The sequence below is a fragment of the Amblyomma maculatum genome, chromosome 2 (genome assembly GCF_055883805.1).
Source record: "Amblyomma maculatum isolate TAMU_Amacu chromosome 2, ASM5588380v1, whole genome shotgun sequence".
In the NCBI taxonomy this organism is placed as follows: Eukaryota; Metazoa; Arthropoda; class Arachnida; order Ixodida; family Ixodidae; genus Amblyomma; species Amblyomma maculatum.
Window position 1 is genome coordinate 85,194,345 of NC_139345.1, and position 18,256 is coordinate 85,212,600.

The window sequence follows — 18,256 nt, forward strand, 5'->3', positions numbered from 1 at the left end:
CTGCCTGTAAAAGGCACAATTTCCACAAATGCAGATGCAAAAAAAGTGCCACCTTAACATTCTTGTGCAGAAGGATTTCGAGTCAGGAATGCAAAATGAACTCGGGAATCTGTTTCATCTAATGGATGGCTCTGTGTTTTCCAGTGGTTCTATTATAGCACTGATGAGTGTTAATTATTGTTTCCTTTCATATAGCAAGCAAAATTTCTTTGAAGTTTCTAAAATGTGTTCATTTGTTTACGTCACAAACTACAGTGCCTGGAAAAACTCAAAAGTATAATTGAGACCTTGAATATAGCGTGGAGTCGCAATGCGAGCTATATGAGGATCCAACAGGATTAGAGTAACTGACCAGCGGGGAAGGCAAGATTTCTGAGTGTGCAATGACGACGTGCTCCATACAAAAACCTGGAAGATGAGTATTACCAACATATAGAGTTTCATGAGGAAAATATTTAAATGCAGAATTAATTCTGCAACACAGAAAAAGGGAGCACGTTGTTTCCAAGGGGCGAGCAGGTAGTTGAAACGCATTCTCTCTGGACTCTCGAAAACTGAATCTGCTGCAGCTTTCCCTGTACTAAAGTGAGGTGCACGCAACAGTACAGCGCAGTGCCCAGGGGACGGACGGAGACACACACACACACACACACACACCCACCCACACACGCACGCACGCACGCACGCACGCACGCACGCACGCGCGCGCGCGCGCGCGCGCACCCACCCACCCACACACACACACACACACACACACACACACACACACACACACACACACACACACACACACACACACACACACACACACACACACACACACACACACACACACACACACACACACACACACACACACACACCAAGAAAGTACTTATTTGATGTGTTACATTCAGAGCCAGTATGTGTGGTGTGCATTCCCATAAGGATACCTCTCAGAGCCCTTTTCATCCTAATTTACTCGTTTTTGTGCTAAACTGTGAACAATACACGAAACATGGAAGGTTCTACTTCGACAATTATTTGTTTAAATGTATTTATTTTCAGCGCCGTGATTGTATAACACTCATTTTCCTCCTTCCCTTATGCCTAAATTTTCTTTTGTCTTTCACGGTTTATCTTCCTTATTTATTTTGTGTTATGCAAATTAGAACAGGTTTCTGTTGCTCGCAGCGATGTGTATCAACAGAATGTATGCATGACTGGCAGAAATGGCTGTGAGGCCCAAAGACTTGAATGTCTGAGAGCCAGCCTGCAGCTTGTGAATTGAGGCTGGAAAATTGCTGCAGCAGTTCTAATATGCAGTGAAGGAAGAATAAAAATATTCAGAATAGCGTGATCCGCTACCTCGAACTGGCTCCTCATCAGTTGCAATACCGTTTATAAAGAAGCACATCCACCGTAAACTCTTAGGCCCGAGCATGCCCTTCGCGACATCCTTTGGCGGATTAGTACTTTGTGCACTCCTAGCACATCTTCCGTCATTTACAAAAGTGATAACGGCAGAAATTTGATACGATATACACTGATGTATTCTTTAAAAAGCCGCTGCTGACAGTGGGCAGCTTTATAACAGGGTCGGAGCAGTTAAGAGGACGCTTACCACACCCATCACCCCTTCACCGTAGCGTTCTTAAAGTACGCACTTGCCCACTGCTATTCCCCATATCAGCAACTGATAGTAACCCTATTCATAAATTCTCTAGCACTCAACTGCCCAGGAACCCTCTTGCTTTGACCTCTTATTGATATGTCCTTGGGCGAATTTCAGATGATCCTACTTTGCATACGCGGAAGAAAAACAACTTCTCTATTGTGCTGAATGGAATAAAATGTATACACATAGAGTGGAATGAAGTTTACGTTCCCTTTTTGGTGCGTAAGTGCTGCCATCTATGGACACAAAAAGTTCAAACTGAGTTGCCTTGGAACTGGTGCGCCCTCTTAACCAAGTTGCATGAATGTACCTCAGTGGCATAGGAGCAGCGTGCAACTCCAGATCGAAGGGTCCTAGTTGGCTGGATCCTGATCCAAGTCGGCAGTGCCCCAATTTGGTCACGTCATGTGGCCTCGTGACGTCATGGCAACTGACGAATGGTGTCTATCGGCGTCATGGCTATTGGCGTGCATGTCTAAGAATCACTGCTTTCTGCTCTGGCTGTTGAAGTACAATATATGGCACCTGTGATGTTATATAAATACACCTACAATAGGGCTTTTATTTTTCTTTTGCAAAATATAACATGCAGTACTCTTATGGGTGCTAAATGCCAGTTCAGATTACCCTGCAATTAAAATGAAACTATTAATGCTGATCGAAATTACACTAAGTTGGTGGGGGAAACTGCAAACATGAGACCGTCTAACTGTGGGGGGCTCGTAAAGCAATCAGTTTGTTGGACTTGAAGTGCAGGGGAACAAAACAGATCACAGGAAGTGATTGAGGAGATTCACACACACAGGCACACTGACACACCACTGCATGCCAAAGCCAACATTAAGCTTTTGAGTGTTTTTGCCGTGTAAGTACTATCAAATTCTGTCCTGCGAGGCTTTTGGCTGCATGCGCACTGCGCTGAGCCAGTTCAAAATTTCCCGCCCTTCTAGAGACGCGCTTACTGGGAGGTGCGTATTAAAAACTGTCTATACGACCATTTTGCAGAGGAAAAGAAAACTGACCTTAACTTTCATATTGTGTGTTATTTGTAGCGGCATGCCCTTGCGGTTTCGGTTTCTCCGTGTTTACACAACACACGCGTGCGCAATTTGACCTTCATCTTTATTGGGATGCTAGCGGAGGCCCGTGAAGGCCTATTTTTATCTCTGTTGGTGCTCTCTCGGCTTATCGACACCCGGAAGTGTCATTGTTCTCCCGTTTAGTTAGTTTCATTAACACCATGACTGTAATACTCTCCCCATATATTTTTTGCCTATTTATTCAGACTTTGGCAATTTTGTTTGTTCAAAATCACCAATGAAAAAACTTGTCTCTGGGGGTATTTTTTTTCCGAAAATGTTCCACACTCGAAGGGTTAAGAGAGGATGTGTGTGAGCTTCCCACAACTGCATCTCGGAGAAATGGCTTACCCTTGATGCGGCCTCGGCTCGTTGCCCGTCGTCTTCGCCAGCACTACGACTGCGTCTCCGAGCCAGGGGAACCACCAATTTGCTCGGGTTCAAGTAAGGCACATCTATGGGCAGACGAGGGTCGATGAACGTTGTGCTCCGGGATGTGTGGTCGATGAAGAATTGCTGCATCACGAGAGGAGAAAGTTGTGACTGCCCATTTGATGCAAAATCCATGCAAATGCAGGGTTCTCGCAGGTTTAAAGTGCAGACAGTACACGAAAGAAGGTGGCCACCAAATGTTAAAAAAAAAAAAAAAGAAAGGTAACAAAAGGAGTTACACAATTTAACACAGGCAACAGTTATGACACAGCTGCACAGTCTGCCACCTTCAGGCTCGTACAGGCAATCACGCGAAAGAGTTGTGTTATTCACTGCTCGCGAGAGATGCGAGTGTCGGAAATGTGGCATCTGATCAACAAGTTCCCTGTTGACATGATATCTCAGTTTCTGATTTTAGATAATAAGAAATTACAGTTGAACCACGTCATAATGAAGTTTGATTTTGACCAAAATTCATTATATCCAATATTCGTCCTAAAGGTATGCACCTAAATTCCTGCAAGTGGTCTTATAATAAACCCAAGTAGAAGACGCTCAGTGATAGGTAACATGAAGATGCAAAAAAAGTATTTAATTCAAAGCTCTGTATGAACATGCAAAATATTGCCCTTTGTTCTGTGTTGGAGAGCAAAAATGAACACAAATAGAGATGCTGGCCCTACCACGCAGATTACTAAAAGGGAAAAAAAAAAAACGATGTTTTTTTTTTTGGCAGAACTCGAAGGAGAGGACAAAATTTTCGACATCAGGCTACAGGTACAGTCTTTAGGTAGCCCTTCAATAATTTCCTTGCCATGTCGCTGTCACCATAACCCCTTGCACCGCATGCAGCAACCAAGCTGGTCGACGATTTCTTGGTTGATCAGTTCGGATGGCATGGCACCATAGCAAAGTTGCCATCACCAGCAGTTGATGTGGTGGCAAGGCTTACATGTTTCATTGTTCTTCATACCACTTTGCGTATGAAGCCCACGGCAACGTCTTTTTTCTGTGCCCGCTATCGACCACCCGATTTTCGTCTCAGGAGAAACTGCTCCATTTCTGCATTGCCATTTTGCACGACAGGTCATTGGAGTCGTGAAGTGAAGCGCATATGCTGGCTGGAACAAATGGTGGAAGGTGTGTGCAGCATAACGAGGACAGGGTTTGATCACGTGAAGGTCAATCACGCCTGTCCGTCATTGATGCTAGGTGGCACGGTACGTGACCACATATGCGATTCGTACTTCTGCGGTGGTCAATTCAAGACTATGAAAATGTTTTGCCTCCTGAGGTTCTTTTGGCTTCTTTAGGCATTTTGAGCAAGGTGAATACAAAAAAACTGCTTCGCTGGAATCAAATGAGCATCAAATTGAGTTTTAATTATTTCGTCATACAGAAGGAACTCCCATAGAAATAAAGCATGGAACAACATAACTTTACCTTCACTATACCCGTGCTCATCGAGATTCGACAGGTTATAACAAATGCTCTTTTTTTTTTTTTCTTCTTCTTCTTCTGGTTGGTACGTTCCTGCATAGCACGATCCTTAACAGGGACATTTTGTGATATGACCTCATGACATGCTTAGCGACCAAAAGAAAAGTCTTGATCACATGAGCTGGCTGAGACTGAAGCCTTGCAATATGAAAAAGAAGTTGCGCTTATCCACAATGCAATGGTGCAAGGCCGCAAAAGAAGAAAGGGTTCTTGCTACTCCATACTGGATGTGCATTGAACCTTCTCCTGTGCTCAGTCAGACACAAGTGCTCAAAGTCTGTTACTAATATAAGGAAGCGCTCCACTTCTTTGACTACCACATAATGACCAAATCCTTATAGAACAAAATATCAGTAAACCTCTATATACTTTGCGCTAATACCAAATTTAAAAACGGAGCGGCTCTGGATAGACCACGTGCTTTCCCAAACAATATATTTTCCACCTGCATTTTTTTTTCTTTCAAGATATGTAGTAATGAGGCTTTACCGCATTAGGGTGACGCACAAAACACCAAATGCTTTGAGCTAATGTAATAAAGTGCCAGACCTTGTATGCTTACACCAGTGAAGTGCTTATATGACTAGTAACAATAACAAACCCTTTACTTGGTTCCCGATTTTCTTGCATAGATTAAGAAAGCATCAATTATAACATTGCTGGTTACACAAAACAAGAACATGAAAGTGGACCAAAGGGTAGCCTCACCTTTCCTGAGCGATCGAGTTTCGTCTCCCAGCCTCTAGGGAGTTCCCTGGTTTTGTCTGCAAACTTGTTCAGCAGGCTTACCAAATCCCGGTTATGCTGGTATCTGCAAACAAATTTGTATTTCTTACACATACATTGTGTTGATAAAATGCCAAAATCAGCAATGTCAGTGAAATCAAAATTTTTTTCGTGGCCAATTGTATTAATAATTAACAGCCTTTCTGGATGGATTTGTTCATACTGATTTCAAATATGTGATTTCTTGTCCTGTAGCCCAATTAGTTTGCAAGATAATAATCAACTTCCATTGTTTCAGGCCTAAATTCTAAAGTAATGGGCTGCTAAAAACTTACATTTAAGGTTTGGTTATATAACCAGGAGAGTAAAGGATGAAATGTTGACAGCAGTTTCCTGATATGTTCATTAGCACTCATTTTGCAGACTTGTTAATTTCAGCATCAAATGTGTGTCCCAAGTGGCAGTAAACTCATCAAAATAACTAATTGTAAATTCCAAAACAAAATAGCCGCTTTAAACATTTTACACAGCATAAATTCAGCTTCCCATTGCAAAAAAAAAATTTCAGCTTTACATGCTTGGGTGCCAAGATAATGAGGCCTCAAAACTGCAAGTAGTCAACAATGCATGTTTTGAGAAAAGAGCAAAAACGAAACGGGATCATTTAACAGACATTTACTGGTACAGTGCATACATTTACAATTTAAAATGGCTAGAAACCCCCAGGGATGTAGCTTCTTTGCTTTCTGACATCCAAGCGTCGTCTCTCACATTTTAATTTGCATTTGTAGCATGCTCAGTTGTCACTTCTTCAGCTGCGCAAGTCACATGCAGGCGTCAACCTTTTGTTTTTCCACGTCGTTTTTCCACGTTTTTGCATTAAGACCGCAACGAGAAACGTTCATTGTCAGCCCATCGAACTTGGCCCTCTCACAGCCATGGCAATTATATTGAAATTTCAAGATAATATACAAAAAGTTTATAGGTGGAAGCTAAGATAAAAAAAAAACACAAAAGAGCAACTGAGGGCTACAATAAGAAAGATGAACAGAAAGATGAGAAAGCCGAAACAAAAACTAAAAAGCAAGACAGATAAAATAACTTGCCTTTCAAAGTTGGCAGGGTCTCGTCGAATCTTCGCAATCATGTGTTTCAAGGAGGAGCTTCTATTGTAAGCAGCCAATGCATCCTAAAGCGGAGAAAGGCAAAAGCCAACAATTAATATCGAGGTCCACAGTACCTTCAAAACTGATGATGGCAATACAGCGACTGGCATTCTGGGGACAACTGACAGGCAGTTTCAGAAAGTGAAACCATGATGTCATAGTCCTCACAAGGCGAAATGACGCTTGCAGAATAATGCTTTAACAGCACTACAGTATTTCCACTCCCCATTTCATATCGTTTCCTCTTCATTTTTTTTTTTTTCTCACTCCGCGATGAAGACAGACATCAATTTTCACATGATACACTTGTTGGAGCCTTTATAGCACACAAACAATGGTTTTGGAGGTCTAAAGGATCCTTCAAATAAACTACTTATTGAAAGTATGGATGATATGTCATGCACCCAACGACAGGTGCAAGTTATCCATAACTGCCTAGAGTAAAACAAGTTGCCAGTAGTCGTCTCTTAACTGCATTACTTCACTGGCAAATGTCACTTGATTTTAAGTTTTTAAGATCCAGCGGTTGTGATGGCTAGGCCAATTGTTTCGAGTGGAGCTGCGCACGTTTTTACCTGGGCTGCTTTCCCGTACGCATTGATGTCAAAAGGGTTGCAGAAATCAATTATGCATTCATTTAATCGTAAGTTTATTGTTTGATGGCAGAATGGTAATAAGGTTACACATTTTATGATTAAAAGTGTCTAGTTTCAAAGCACCTTTGCCCCGCCTTCGAAGTGAAGCATGTTAGGCCTAGTGGGAGGGTAGGCCTCGCCACAAAAATGCGTCGGTCGAACGGGTGCACTTACTCCGAGCTTTGCACAATACTTTGTTCATTGCGGTGTGAACGCAAAGCGCAAAGGACGAGTTAGTAGTGCCAAAGCATCATGGGCTCACAGTTCCAGGCAGTGTGCACAATGTGGAACGATGCGACCGCAGCTGTTATCCGCTGTTATTCTCTAGGTGCTAACAGTCCTCCTCTGTTCGCGCCCAGGGGAATGAACCATGCAAACTGCGCATGCACGAAGTTTTCTTTTCTTTTTTTTTCTGACATTTTTTACACTGTGGGGCAAAAAGTTGGGGTTGCGATCCTTACATGAGTACATACGACAACTTAGATTGGCTCCTGCCTAGGCCCGGTGTCGCGGTGTGAATGGTACAGTGGGTGATTTTTCAAATATATCTGGTGCCCACACTACACACAATGGTAAACTTGACATTGGAAAGACACCTCACTGATTTGATGTCGAGGCATTTCCCTCATTTCAGTCTCAACGGCTCTTCCTGAGCACTGAGATTGCTCGCAATTTGTGCGGGAGAACCTCTTCACGCTATGATGCTGCTTGTGAGGAAGCTCCACTGTGTACTGTGAAGGAGGCTGTGGAATCGTTTTTTTGGCACAGTGATCTGCTGACATTCCTGACTGCTATCACATTGTTTTCACCTCAAAAACCGACAATCAGTACCCAGATTTTCGTAGGGCACCATCGACCACCACTATGCATGTCAAAAGAACATATACGCATTCATTATTCAAGGCAAAATTTTTTTCCCATTTTGAGAGTTTGTGCGCATTCATTATGTATACATTTACCTGCAGCTTCTCCACGATGGCGCCAAGGAACAACCACCTGGAAAATCTGCCTGTCTGATATTGCAATTGGAAAATTTTGCCCGAGCAAAATGCGATGCGCAAAACAAGTCTATGCGCCACGCTATGGTTCCTCGCAACAGCTCAAAACCTTACGTCATTCATGTGCAGCACATTGAAGAAGTCCGACCGCGTTGTGAAGCGGACGGCCGGTGATCTCAGCAGTGCGCGCTGACTGTCGGGGCTGGAAACCACAGGTGCGGGAGGCGCCGAAGGTGTCACGCTGACCACTTCTTCAACTGTGGTGGGCACTGGGGAAGGACCACATGGCACAGCAGCAGGCACAGTTGCAGCTGGTGGCGGCGGTGGCGGCGCAGCTGCCATGCTCAGAGGTGCAGCTGAGGCGGCAGCTGCAGCAGCTGTCATGCGAGGCGTCATGGTGCGCCGTATGCTCTGGTACCTGGTGCACAGAAGTGTGTAATTGGTCAATGCAGACCCAGCGGCAAATGTTGCGACTGCCTGCTTTCCCTGTTGTCGCTAAAGCAATAAGTCAGCTTTGTTTGTAGTAGCAAGATCACTGTATTTGCCTGCTATGAACCCCCGCAGCCACTGTGTGAAGCACTCACTGCCAGTGTGACACATCACGAATTGCATCTTGATTCAAAATTTTTCAAAGGCATTCAATTCAGCCCCACCGAGGCTCAGCAGTTAGAGTGCTCGACTACTGATCCCAAGCATCTAGTTTGATTAGAGCCATGGCAGCCACTTTTCATCAGATATGAAAAAAAAAAAAAAAAAATCAGGTTGTCGAGTTTTCCAGAGCCCTCCTATATCTTTCCCAGTTTAAGCCATTTTTGGGTGTTAAACCCTATAAACCAGAACCCAATTCAGCTTCTGACAGGTTTCAGAGCCAGGGAACCAGACTAACTTGTTACTCACTCCGTGCTGCAGACGTTCAGGCCTGAGACGAGTAGCAAAATGGTATCTAAGTGATACAATGGGTAAGTTCGATTTTTTGTCCCGGGCAGTCCTGGATTACTTGCAGACAGAAGTCTGGGGTTCAATTTTGCTCAGGCAGCCCAGAAAGTCTGCCCACCACTACAGCTTCCGGAAAAGAAGGGCCGTGCTGGCAGCCAATTTAGTTAGGCTCTGTGTGCATTCCGAGTACTTTTCATGTCCCTGCAGACAATATTGTGCATTAAAAAATGACACAAGCTCCATAGCTAGTCTCTAGGCAGCTTTAAGACGCTCGAGTCTTGCATCTTCACTTTCTTGTCTTGAATTCCACTACACACGGAAGCGACTAGAGCCTCGAGCATGAATTGTTCGTGCTGTCCAGAAGTTATCGCAATCACCTCTGCAATAGATTGATTGACAAGTCGAAATTGAACATTACCAGTCATACATCACAAATATTGAAATTATGCCCTTTTTAAGCCTACTCCTAATTAGACAAGCAGCAAAAGGTGACATCAGGAGAATACCCTCCTCAGATGTGATCACAAGGAGCGAAAGTCCTGTTTGCTTCAGTGCCATCTGCAACATCATCTGTGAACCATCTACTAGTCGTGACTGACGACAAAAAGAAAAAGCACCACTAACCTGCGATCAAACTGCTGCCTCTGGAGTTCATTGCATGTTGCAGCTATGCCGGCTGGCTGTGACAGTGATGGTCTGTTCCAAGTGGTGGTACGGTTTAGGTGGTCAATGTAGAAGATGCGCCCGTGACTGTCAATTCTTGCCTCCCAGTCTGCAGGAAAGCGGTTGGAAAGCTATCAAAACCTTTCTTCGCCACAATGGACTTTGTGTTTTTTCATTGCACTCCAGGCTTCCCTAGATGGCTAAATACCAGCACCAGTTGTCACTGCCATTGATAACAGCTATTACTCAAGATGACAATACAGACCAGCTGCAAAATATAGAGGTAAGCTTCCCTGCATAACAAAGGCTTAATTTTGGGCAATAGTAATGAGTATTGCTGGCATGCCACTTGAGCGGATGTGCGTGCACAGTCAGTGGAGACACCTTGCAGACCCCATGGTGTCAGCGTTGCACTTGATCAGCTTCTGCCTCCATCTCCGCCTTAAAAATGCCCGAAAGCTAGGACTATGCAAATATTCAGTTTCTAATATGAATAAAATATATTTTTTATAAAATTCGTATTCATAACTGAAAAACAGATATTTGGAATTTTTCGAATATAGAAAAATTACCAAATACAGTCGAACCCGGATATATCGAATTTTGGTTATATCGAACTCACGGAATATCCCTTTCCATGTAAAAGTATAGGAAAGCCACGTCATATATCGAACTTAATTTCACCGGTCGTTCGATATATCGAACTCCGCACGAAGCACTGGAAAGCATGCCTTCCACAAAGATGATCGCATCACCCTTGGCCGTTTGCCACATGCCGTTTTCAAGCCACGTGCAGAAGGAATGAGAGGGGACAGTTCGGCGACGGCTGGTCTGGGCAGCGCCGCGCCCATTCCCCAAAGGTGCGCGCATCTGCAGTTATTGTTTTCCGCGCGCCAACACACGACGTTTGCAAGCCATGTGCGTGGGTGTGCTCATCCTTTTGCCAAGCTATCTCTCTCCTTCAGCACGCGCTACGCGTGCGCCAAGCCAGCTCAGCCTGTTTTCAGACAGGCGTCGACGCTTTCTCCAGCGTGTGTTGCGAACCCTCTGCGCGCGGCTGAGGTGGCTATGGTGCCTGCGGACGTTAAAAAGCGGCAACTCTTTCTCTCTCTTTTTTTTTGCGAGTCATCCTTTCTTATCGTAGTGCTGTTCGGACGTTAGATACGGCAGGTTTTTTTTCTTTTTGCGGGAGTCGTTTATCCTTGCATGAATCAACGAATGCACGCGGTCAGCTGCTGCGATCATGACGCCCGCCCCAAGCGTGGCGTGATAAATCGAACCAGGCTTGTACGTGCAATCAAGCCATCACGGGCACTCTGCTAAGTTGGCTCCCCGCCACCGCAGGAGCTGTCAAAAGATAAATGCGCCCCGACGTTATCGCTGCGCATCTTGGCACGCTGCCAAGAAATGAGCTGTGGATGAGACGACCGAAACGGAGTGACGCGCGCCATCGACATGCAAGCGAAAACGCTCGCGATTTCTGCCGCAGCAACAAAGAAACCTTGTTTAGAGCTGCCGCAGTGGCTCGAGCAGCGAGAGGGAGTTTGAAATTTTTCGCTCTGTCGCTGCCGCTCGTCCCTGAGATCGTCGCTCAATCGTTTGCATGTGAGCGAGCTGGCCTTAACGTTTTTATTTTTTCAATTTCTCCGTGCAAAAGTGCAGGGTGGGTTCATTATGCGAGTGGGTTGCTTATGCGACAAATACGGTATCGTTTTTTGGCATCGTAAGTGCCGTCACAAGCCGATTTTTGTATATCGAATTATCGATATATCGAACTATTTCGCGATCCCCTTCGAGTTCGATATATCCGGGCTCGACTGTACACCCTGCGCTGCGCGCTTCACCGCGATGCTTGACCTCATGGACAGTGCAGTGAAGCATCTTCAAAATGCAACAGGGCCGTTTTGTGAAGAGGAACCTTCCGTTACGTGAAGACGGCCTCCCGACCGTGTGCACAAAGCGAAGGAATCGACAAAAGCGGAAAGAACATCATTCTCATTCATTCAGTTTCACCTCAAATGCAGACAACTATTATGCAGGTGTGCATCAGGTAAATTATTGTGATGCCAACAGTTTTTGGTAGTTTTTGCAAGGCCATTCGAAAACTGGAACACTCTGTTAACTTTGGCATTTTTTTATGGTCCCTTGGAGGCCGAATGAACGGGAGTTTACTGTATTCAGTAGCAATATGAGAGAGAGAGAGAGAGAGAGAAGCTTGCAGGCTTTACAACTGGTCTATGGTCGATCCCGGATAATAGCACCCAGACATATCGAATTATTGCTCATAGTGAACAGTTGAAGCATCCCCCTGAAAATCCCATGCAAAATGTACCACCAGTGAACATGACACCTATGATATCTTGAACAGCGCACTATGTCCCTGAAAGTGGCACTACATCTAACAGCCCTCCAACAGTCTTTTTTCGAATGCGGAGCAGGGTCGAGCACAACACTGGGCAACCAATCGGCAGTGCTAGGTACACGAAGGTGCTGTAAAACTGCGTGGCATGAGAAATGTGACACTTGATCGGCGATAGCCTCAGACTTTGCAGTGCCGTGTGGGAAAGCCAGTATTCCCCACTGTAAATATGACTGACTGAATGCCACTGGCAGCTCTCACCGGGATTGCTTTCCTCAACTTGCTGCCGAAGGAGTAGAATAAACCACTTGGTTCTTGGTGAAGGAGTATGGAGCTTATAGTGCACTGGTAAGATTAGGCCTGTTATGCATGGAAGTGGCTAATTACGAAGCATGAAAAAGGAAGTTAGGTCTTGTGACATCTAGCAAGTAGCGTGTTGCCGGTACGCCAGTGGGTAGCACATCGCTGCACAAGACGCATGTCTCTAGTGTTGGCACTTCATACTCCTACTTCTAGATTCAGGTGATACAGACAACACGTTGTATATAGTGATAATTTAATACACGCAACTATTTTGAGATTTCCTTCGAGTTCGATATATCAAGGACCGACTGTATAATGAAAGACTATGCGGATTCATCACTGGATTCAGCAGGTGGGGCCTCAGCATGACACTGTTCAGGTCTGTCACATAAGGACGTGAAAGCCGTGCAGGTCAAAAAAGTTGCACTGGTGCCCAAGATATGCACTTTAGTCCCCCCCCCCAATCGGCTTTTGTGTGTGTCAATCATGAGTTTAATGTACAATAAACACTAGTTCATTCAGCCTTCAAGGGAAGTTTGATTTGTCGAATGGGCCTGAAAAAAGCTCCCAAAAGCCGCTTGCATCACAGTAATTTTATCTAATGAACACCTGCATTACTGTCGTCTGCATTTGTGATAAAACCCAACTGAGCGCCGGAATACCTCGAATTGAGCGTCCGACGCCATAGACCTACATGGGCATCTGCCAGGGCCGTGCACCAAGTCTGAATTAACGGGGGTCAAATTGACAAGATTTTACTGCATAAAGGAAGAGTGAGAGAGGGAAACTGCTGCTGAATTTTTTCCGATTGTCATGTTCCATGTTATGTATGCACTGTGGACAAAAATATAAATCTTGCCTGTGCTGCTAAAATTTATGAGGGACATTTTGACAAGTTCCCCAACCCCTGTGTACTTCCAAGGACATGTATATGCAGGTCAAGAAAGAAGTTCCACGCAACACAAAGGAACTGTTCGTGCTGGGAACCACTCACGTGGTGGCAGTGGTTCCTCCAGCTCCACACGCTGGTACCGAATTGTGCGCTCTGGAATGGAAGGCAGGCGGGTGGTGGTGCTGTGCTGTTGCTGCTGCTGTGCGGCTCCAGCCGCCAAGGCAGCAGCAGCTGCTGACGTTGCTGGAGATGGCTCCACAGTAGAAGTTCTGCTGCTTGCCACACTGCACGCACATGTACAAACTTTTACAGAAGGCCGCAACGACTTAAGCCATGCATGCTTAGGAGTGTACTGCACTCCAAGATGTTAGCACGAAATGCTCATGACATGCTCATGACCCCATCACATTCGCTTCCAGTGTACTGTACTGCAAATGTATGAGTTGTTATTAATGAGGACAAACTGGACTTATTGATGAGACCTTTTACAATGCAGAATTTAAGAGAAACCTGCAGCAGTTGTTCCAAAATACAGCTTATCCACATAGCTGATGTAGACACCAGCTTAAAGCATGCTGTGATCTAATGGCAGAAGCATGTGACGTGTGCATAAAATGCATGCTCAGATTTGTCAAAACAAAAATGGAAGGCCAAATATGCATGCAAGGAGAATGTTGATAGAAGCACTCTCCTGCACCCCTACAGATGATATGAATGTGTAAACCGCGACCGCATCCCCAAGCCCTATGTTGCTGCGGCCATACATTACTGCAGCAACGTGCAGCTGATACATTACTGACTGTTAAGTTGCTCACGTCACAACCGCCATCGTGCTTTACGTCAATGTCTCGTATAACTTCTAGGCCTATGCGTCATGTGACATAATGTTGGCTACATTGTGGCACGTGGAGGCTGATGGCCATCCAAATGTCTGCCCCTATGGCTTGGATCGTACATGGCGTCTGTATACATTCACTGCACTTCCATGGTCAGGCGTGAAATCTGACACTGTGGGTTTTGTAAGTGACGAGTGAATACCCCGTGCATCTGCGAATGTCAGCTGGTTTATGCTCTCAGCAATGCACATAACACAGCGACAGGAGTGATTTGGCATTTCGTCTATTTATGAGCAATATCAATTGCATTTTTCATTGTCAAGCGTGACCTATCAATACGGAGGTCCTCAGAATCGGCAAAGTTGGCAGATGCTAATTCTTCTCGTCTGTGTACTCATGCCGACATTTTTTTTTTTGTGCTATGCTAGATTGTTGGCAGGTGCAAATTCTTTTTGTGCGTGTACTCAAGCCGATCTCTTTATTTTATTGTTCTATGCTACATGAATTAGTGCTGGCTATGAAACACAGCTGATGTAACAACTAACTGCAAAATATAAAGGTTAACTAAATGATCCCCAGTTTTAACAGCACCATTATCACTTTAGTCTGCTTCATTACACTCGCCATATGTGTGGCAGGGACCTAGTATTTTTTGTGGTTTTCACATGATCAGCATGTGTCCTGCAGCCAGAAAAGAGGCATGTGTTGCTGATTGATCCTGAAGGCTCCATCATACTTTTCATGAAACTACCAAATGTGGAGAATAAGGTTATCCAACCAATGTTTACTTATTACAGTTCATTTCTCTTACAGAATGTCACTGCAAAATGAACATAGAGTAGAGTACTGAAGTGCAACAACAGCTTAAAGCACTTGTTTGTCCACAAAACTCTTTGTCCCCAAAGATGTATGCTTTTCTTTTCTTCGAACATCCCTCTTTTCAACACGCTCAGTATAATTTCTCAGCTTGCACAAATAATTTAGCAACATAGCCATGGCACAGTTACAACTATAACCAGCAGCTAATATGTTTGGCCATTTATGCATTTTTTACTTCTTGGAGCTGGGGTCAGAGATTGCAAAGCGAGCTGATAAGCTTCCTATGATTTGCTGCGTGTAAAAACAGTTGCCGTTCTCAGCGAGCGTGTTCATGAAAACTTTAGTGTACATTACAACTGGTACAACAAATGGAGGTGGAAGTCTTAAACAGTCTCTGTCAAATGTGCAATTAATAAATATGAGTCGTTTTTCAGCTGTCTTCTCCTTTATCAACAACTAGGCTCTCCCGGCTGCTTTCACATTTAAGAATTTTAATTACAGCTTGGGCACAGTAGCTGACAAAACAGGCTATTACAGACCACATGTGCGCTTAGTTCTCCAGGGTAAGCATCTTTAAAACTGACAAAAAAGTTGCTTCAGGTGCCACTAGCAAGATGTGTGTCTTTAATGCTTTTCAGGCAGTGTTCAACAAACTGGCAGTGTTCTGACAGTGTTCAACAAACGAATCCTGCCCTCTGTCTCATAAATCTTAAAGGAGTATAGACACTTCAATTCTGAGTTCATGTTTTATTTTCTGTAATCATGCATAAGACATTACTGTACATAAATTGCCTCATAATATTCGCCTACGGTCGCTGAATAATTTATAATGGAATTTCTTTTCTTATCAGTTTCGGTTTTAACAGTCGAGTGATGGCTGTGACGTCAGTCAAGTCTCGGTCATGTGAGGGATGAATAAAACAGAGATATAATCATTCCTGTGTCGTTTTAATTCACCAGAACACTAAAGCCAGCCTGCCTCAAGGACATGAATACAAAAGGTGGAGAGTTAGAGATTGTATTGCTGTTTTTTTATGCCGCGCGTGACCTAGACTTTATTTTGCTAGGCTTCTGAAATCGAAACCGAAACTCGCGAGAAAAGGAAATTCAATTTAAATTTACTTTATGGTCATAGGCAAAAACCACGTGGTGATCCCTAAACAGGAATGAATACGATTCGTGTCTATAGTCCTTTAACATCTTCATTACAATCCCTTAAAAGCTAAATTCAGTGAAACAACAGCAACAACAAAAAAAGTCTACAATCAGAGTTTGACTTAATGCTTATATGACTAACGGAGCTTAGTAAACGCTACCATGAAACACTGAAGGGTGTTCATGCAGGTACCTCCTCACTAGAGGAGTGCCACCAGCAGTCGATTCCAGTAGAACCCCTTTATTTAAAGGCACTGGGACCAGCAAAAATCTTTACTAGGTCAGGGTCTTTACTATATCAGTTGTTGGTGCCGACTTGGTCCTGAAGATGCTGTCTGGTAATTAAATGGCTACTTACTAAACATATTGTTTCTTTATGTAAAAATGCTCTAAAATACCTTCCACATCTCTCTTACCGGCTCTCTGTGCCATTTGCATTTTTTTCAGTTATAAGGTTTTTTTTTTTTGTTCACATCTTGTGGAAGCACCTTTGTAGCATGAATGCAACATGGGTATGAATACAAATGCGTCTGATTTCATGTGAAAACTGAAGCATTGCATGAACACGGCATCATCTTCCGCTGTTTCCATCATTTAAGCGGCAACAGGTAAGAAATGTGGGCGACAGTCAAGCACTGCAAAATCGCACAGGCTGCGCCTCCAATTTTTGCCACTGCTGGCTCGTGCTGCACAGTGCTGCAGATGTTCCGCAGTTTCTTCCCTTTCCTAATGCTCAGTGTACTTTTACTCTGCTTTACTTTTTTTTTTTTAACGGACCATGCTGCTTTCTTTCCATATTTGCAGCCAGCTTTACGTTTTTCCCCCTACGCGCTGCATTCTTTCCTTCACAGCTCCAAAGCCTAAATAAAGTTGGCTTCTCTTCAGTGCTGTTATTATCTTTTCCTCTTTTTTCTTCAACGAAAACTTTGCCTTGAGATCTTGGGTAGTGCACGTGCGGCAATGTCACTTCATGGAAAGTCATCCCCGCGGCCAAAAGCACTACTATAACTGATTTTTACCAAATATCTTTACTTTGTAGCAAAAAAATTTCCATGGTGAACTGAGACTTCAGTTTCACTTCACTATATCAGAGTTTACTATATCGAGGTTCTACTGTATTTGAGGGGCAAGAGTAAGGCATTGCTGGGAAAAAACAACCTAAGGACTTGCAAAATGGGCACAGGAAAACCAACCTGAGCTGAAACTCGAGTGGGATCCTGCCTTTCATGCTCCTTGGCATTAGCCAAGACAAATCGCAAGCTGTGAAACACTGCTCCTAATAATGCACCATTCATGATGCCACATAGCTCTCGTACGCCAATCTGACCACAGTGCGAGCCCTGCGACGTGCCCGAACACTGCTATGAATCGAAAACTTTCGTGTGAAAACAAAACTAGGCCATTATAGATGCCCCATAGGCACACCGCGCTAAAAGCACTACAGCTGTGCAGGCTTGGCTCAAGCCCTGTTTATCTGTCACATGTTTTTTTTCATCCCTTGGGGCCATCTTACAAGATAAGCAGTCTCTAGGTTCCAGATGACAAAAACAAAGCGATCGCCACGAAGCAACCACTGCAGTGCATGTGCGTCTCATCTTCGCTTATTCCTACACAAGCCAGCCCGCTTCTACACACAAAGTCTCTCAATTAAGTGATCTACAACATGACGAACACTGCCAGTTTGTTCAAAGCTAGCTGTTGATTACAATTAAAACAAGCCACGACACAGTGATGAGCTGTGTAGTGCCATACAGTGGCTCTCAATGGCCGCCGGAGCATTCATTCGCACACGAGCTAACACCGAGTGCCGGTGGTTCACTGTATGATGTAAGAGCTATTTGCTTAACAAGTAAAAAATACTGAAATGTGGTAATTTTTCACCACCAGTGTAGATGAACTAGAAATCCACAATTACGGAATGTTTACGAAGTTGAAATTGTTCAACTAGCAAAAGGATCATGCAATTTGAATTGAATTGCCTTTAGTGACAAAGCATAAGCTACATCGAAAAAAAAAAAAAAAAAAAAAAGAAAGGAAGAAGACGAAAACAGGGCCTAGAAAGGAAACTCAAATTCATGCTTTAAATAACCACCCGGTTAA

The 18,256-nt window shown here is 44.0% G+C and overlaps 1 protein-coding gene across 2 annotated transcripts in view; it reads right to left on the reverse strand.

Moving 5' to 3' along the window:
* Positions 1–18,256, reverse strand: part of LOC146199186 (E3 ubiquitin-protein ligase HECW2-like) — a 59,538-nt gene that overhangs the window by 23,802 nt on the left and 17,480 nt on the right. For both annotated transcript variants that reach the window (XM_084594651.1, XM_084594650.1), the window contains exons 10-15: positions 13,449–13,630; positions 9,754–9,901; positions 8,308–8,611; positions 6,501–6,583; positions 5,377–5,479; positions 3,088–3,252 (exon numbers count right to left, since the gene is read on the reverse strand). In XM_084594651.1, the coding sequence (XP_084450777.1) occupies positions 3,088–3,252; positions 5,377–5,479; positions 6,501–6,583; positions 8,308–8,611; positions 9,754–9,901; positions 13,449–13,630 (985 nt within the window). The remainder of the gene's footprint in view (positions 1–3,087; positions 3,253–5,376; positions 5,480–6,500; positions 6,584–8,307; positions 8,612–9,753; positions 9,902–13,448; positions 13,631–18,256) is intronic.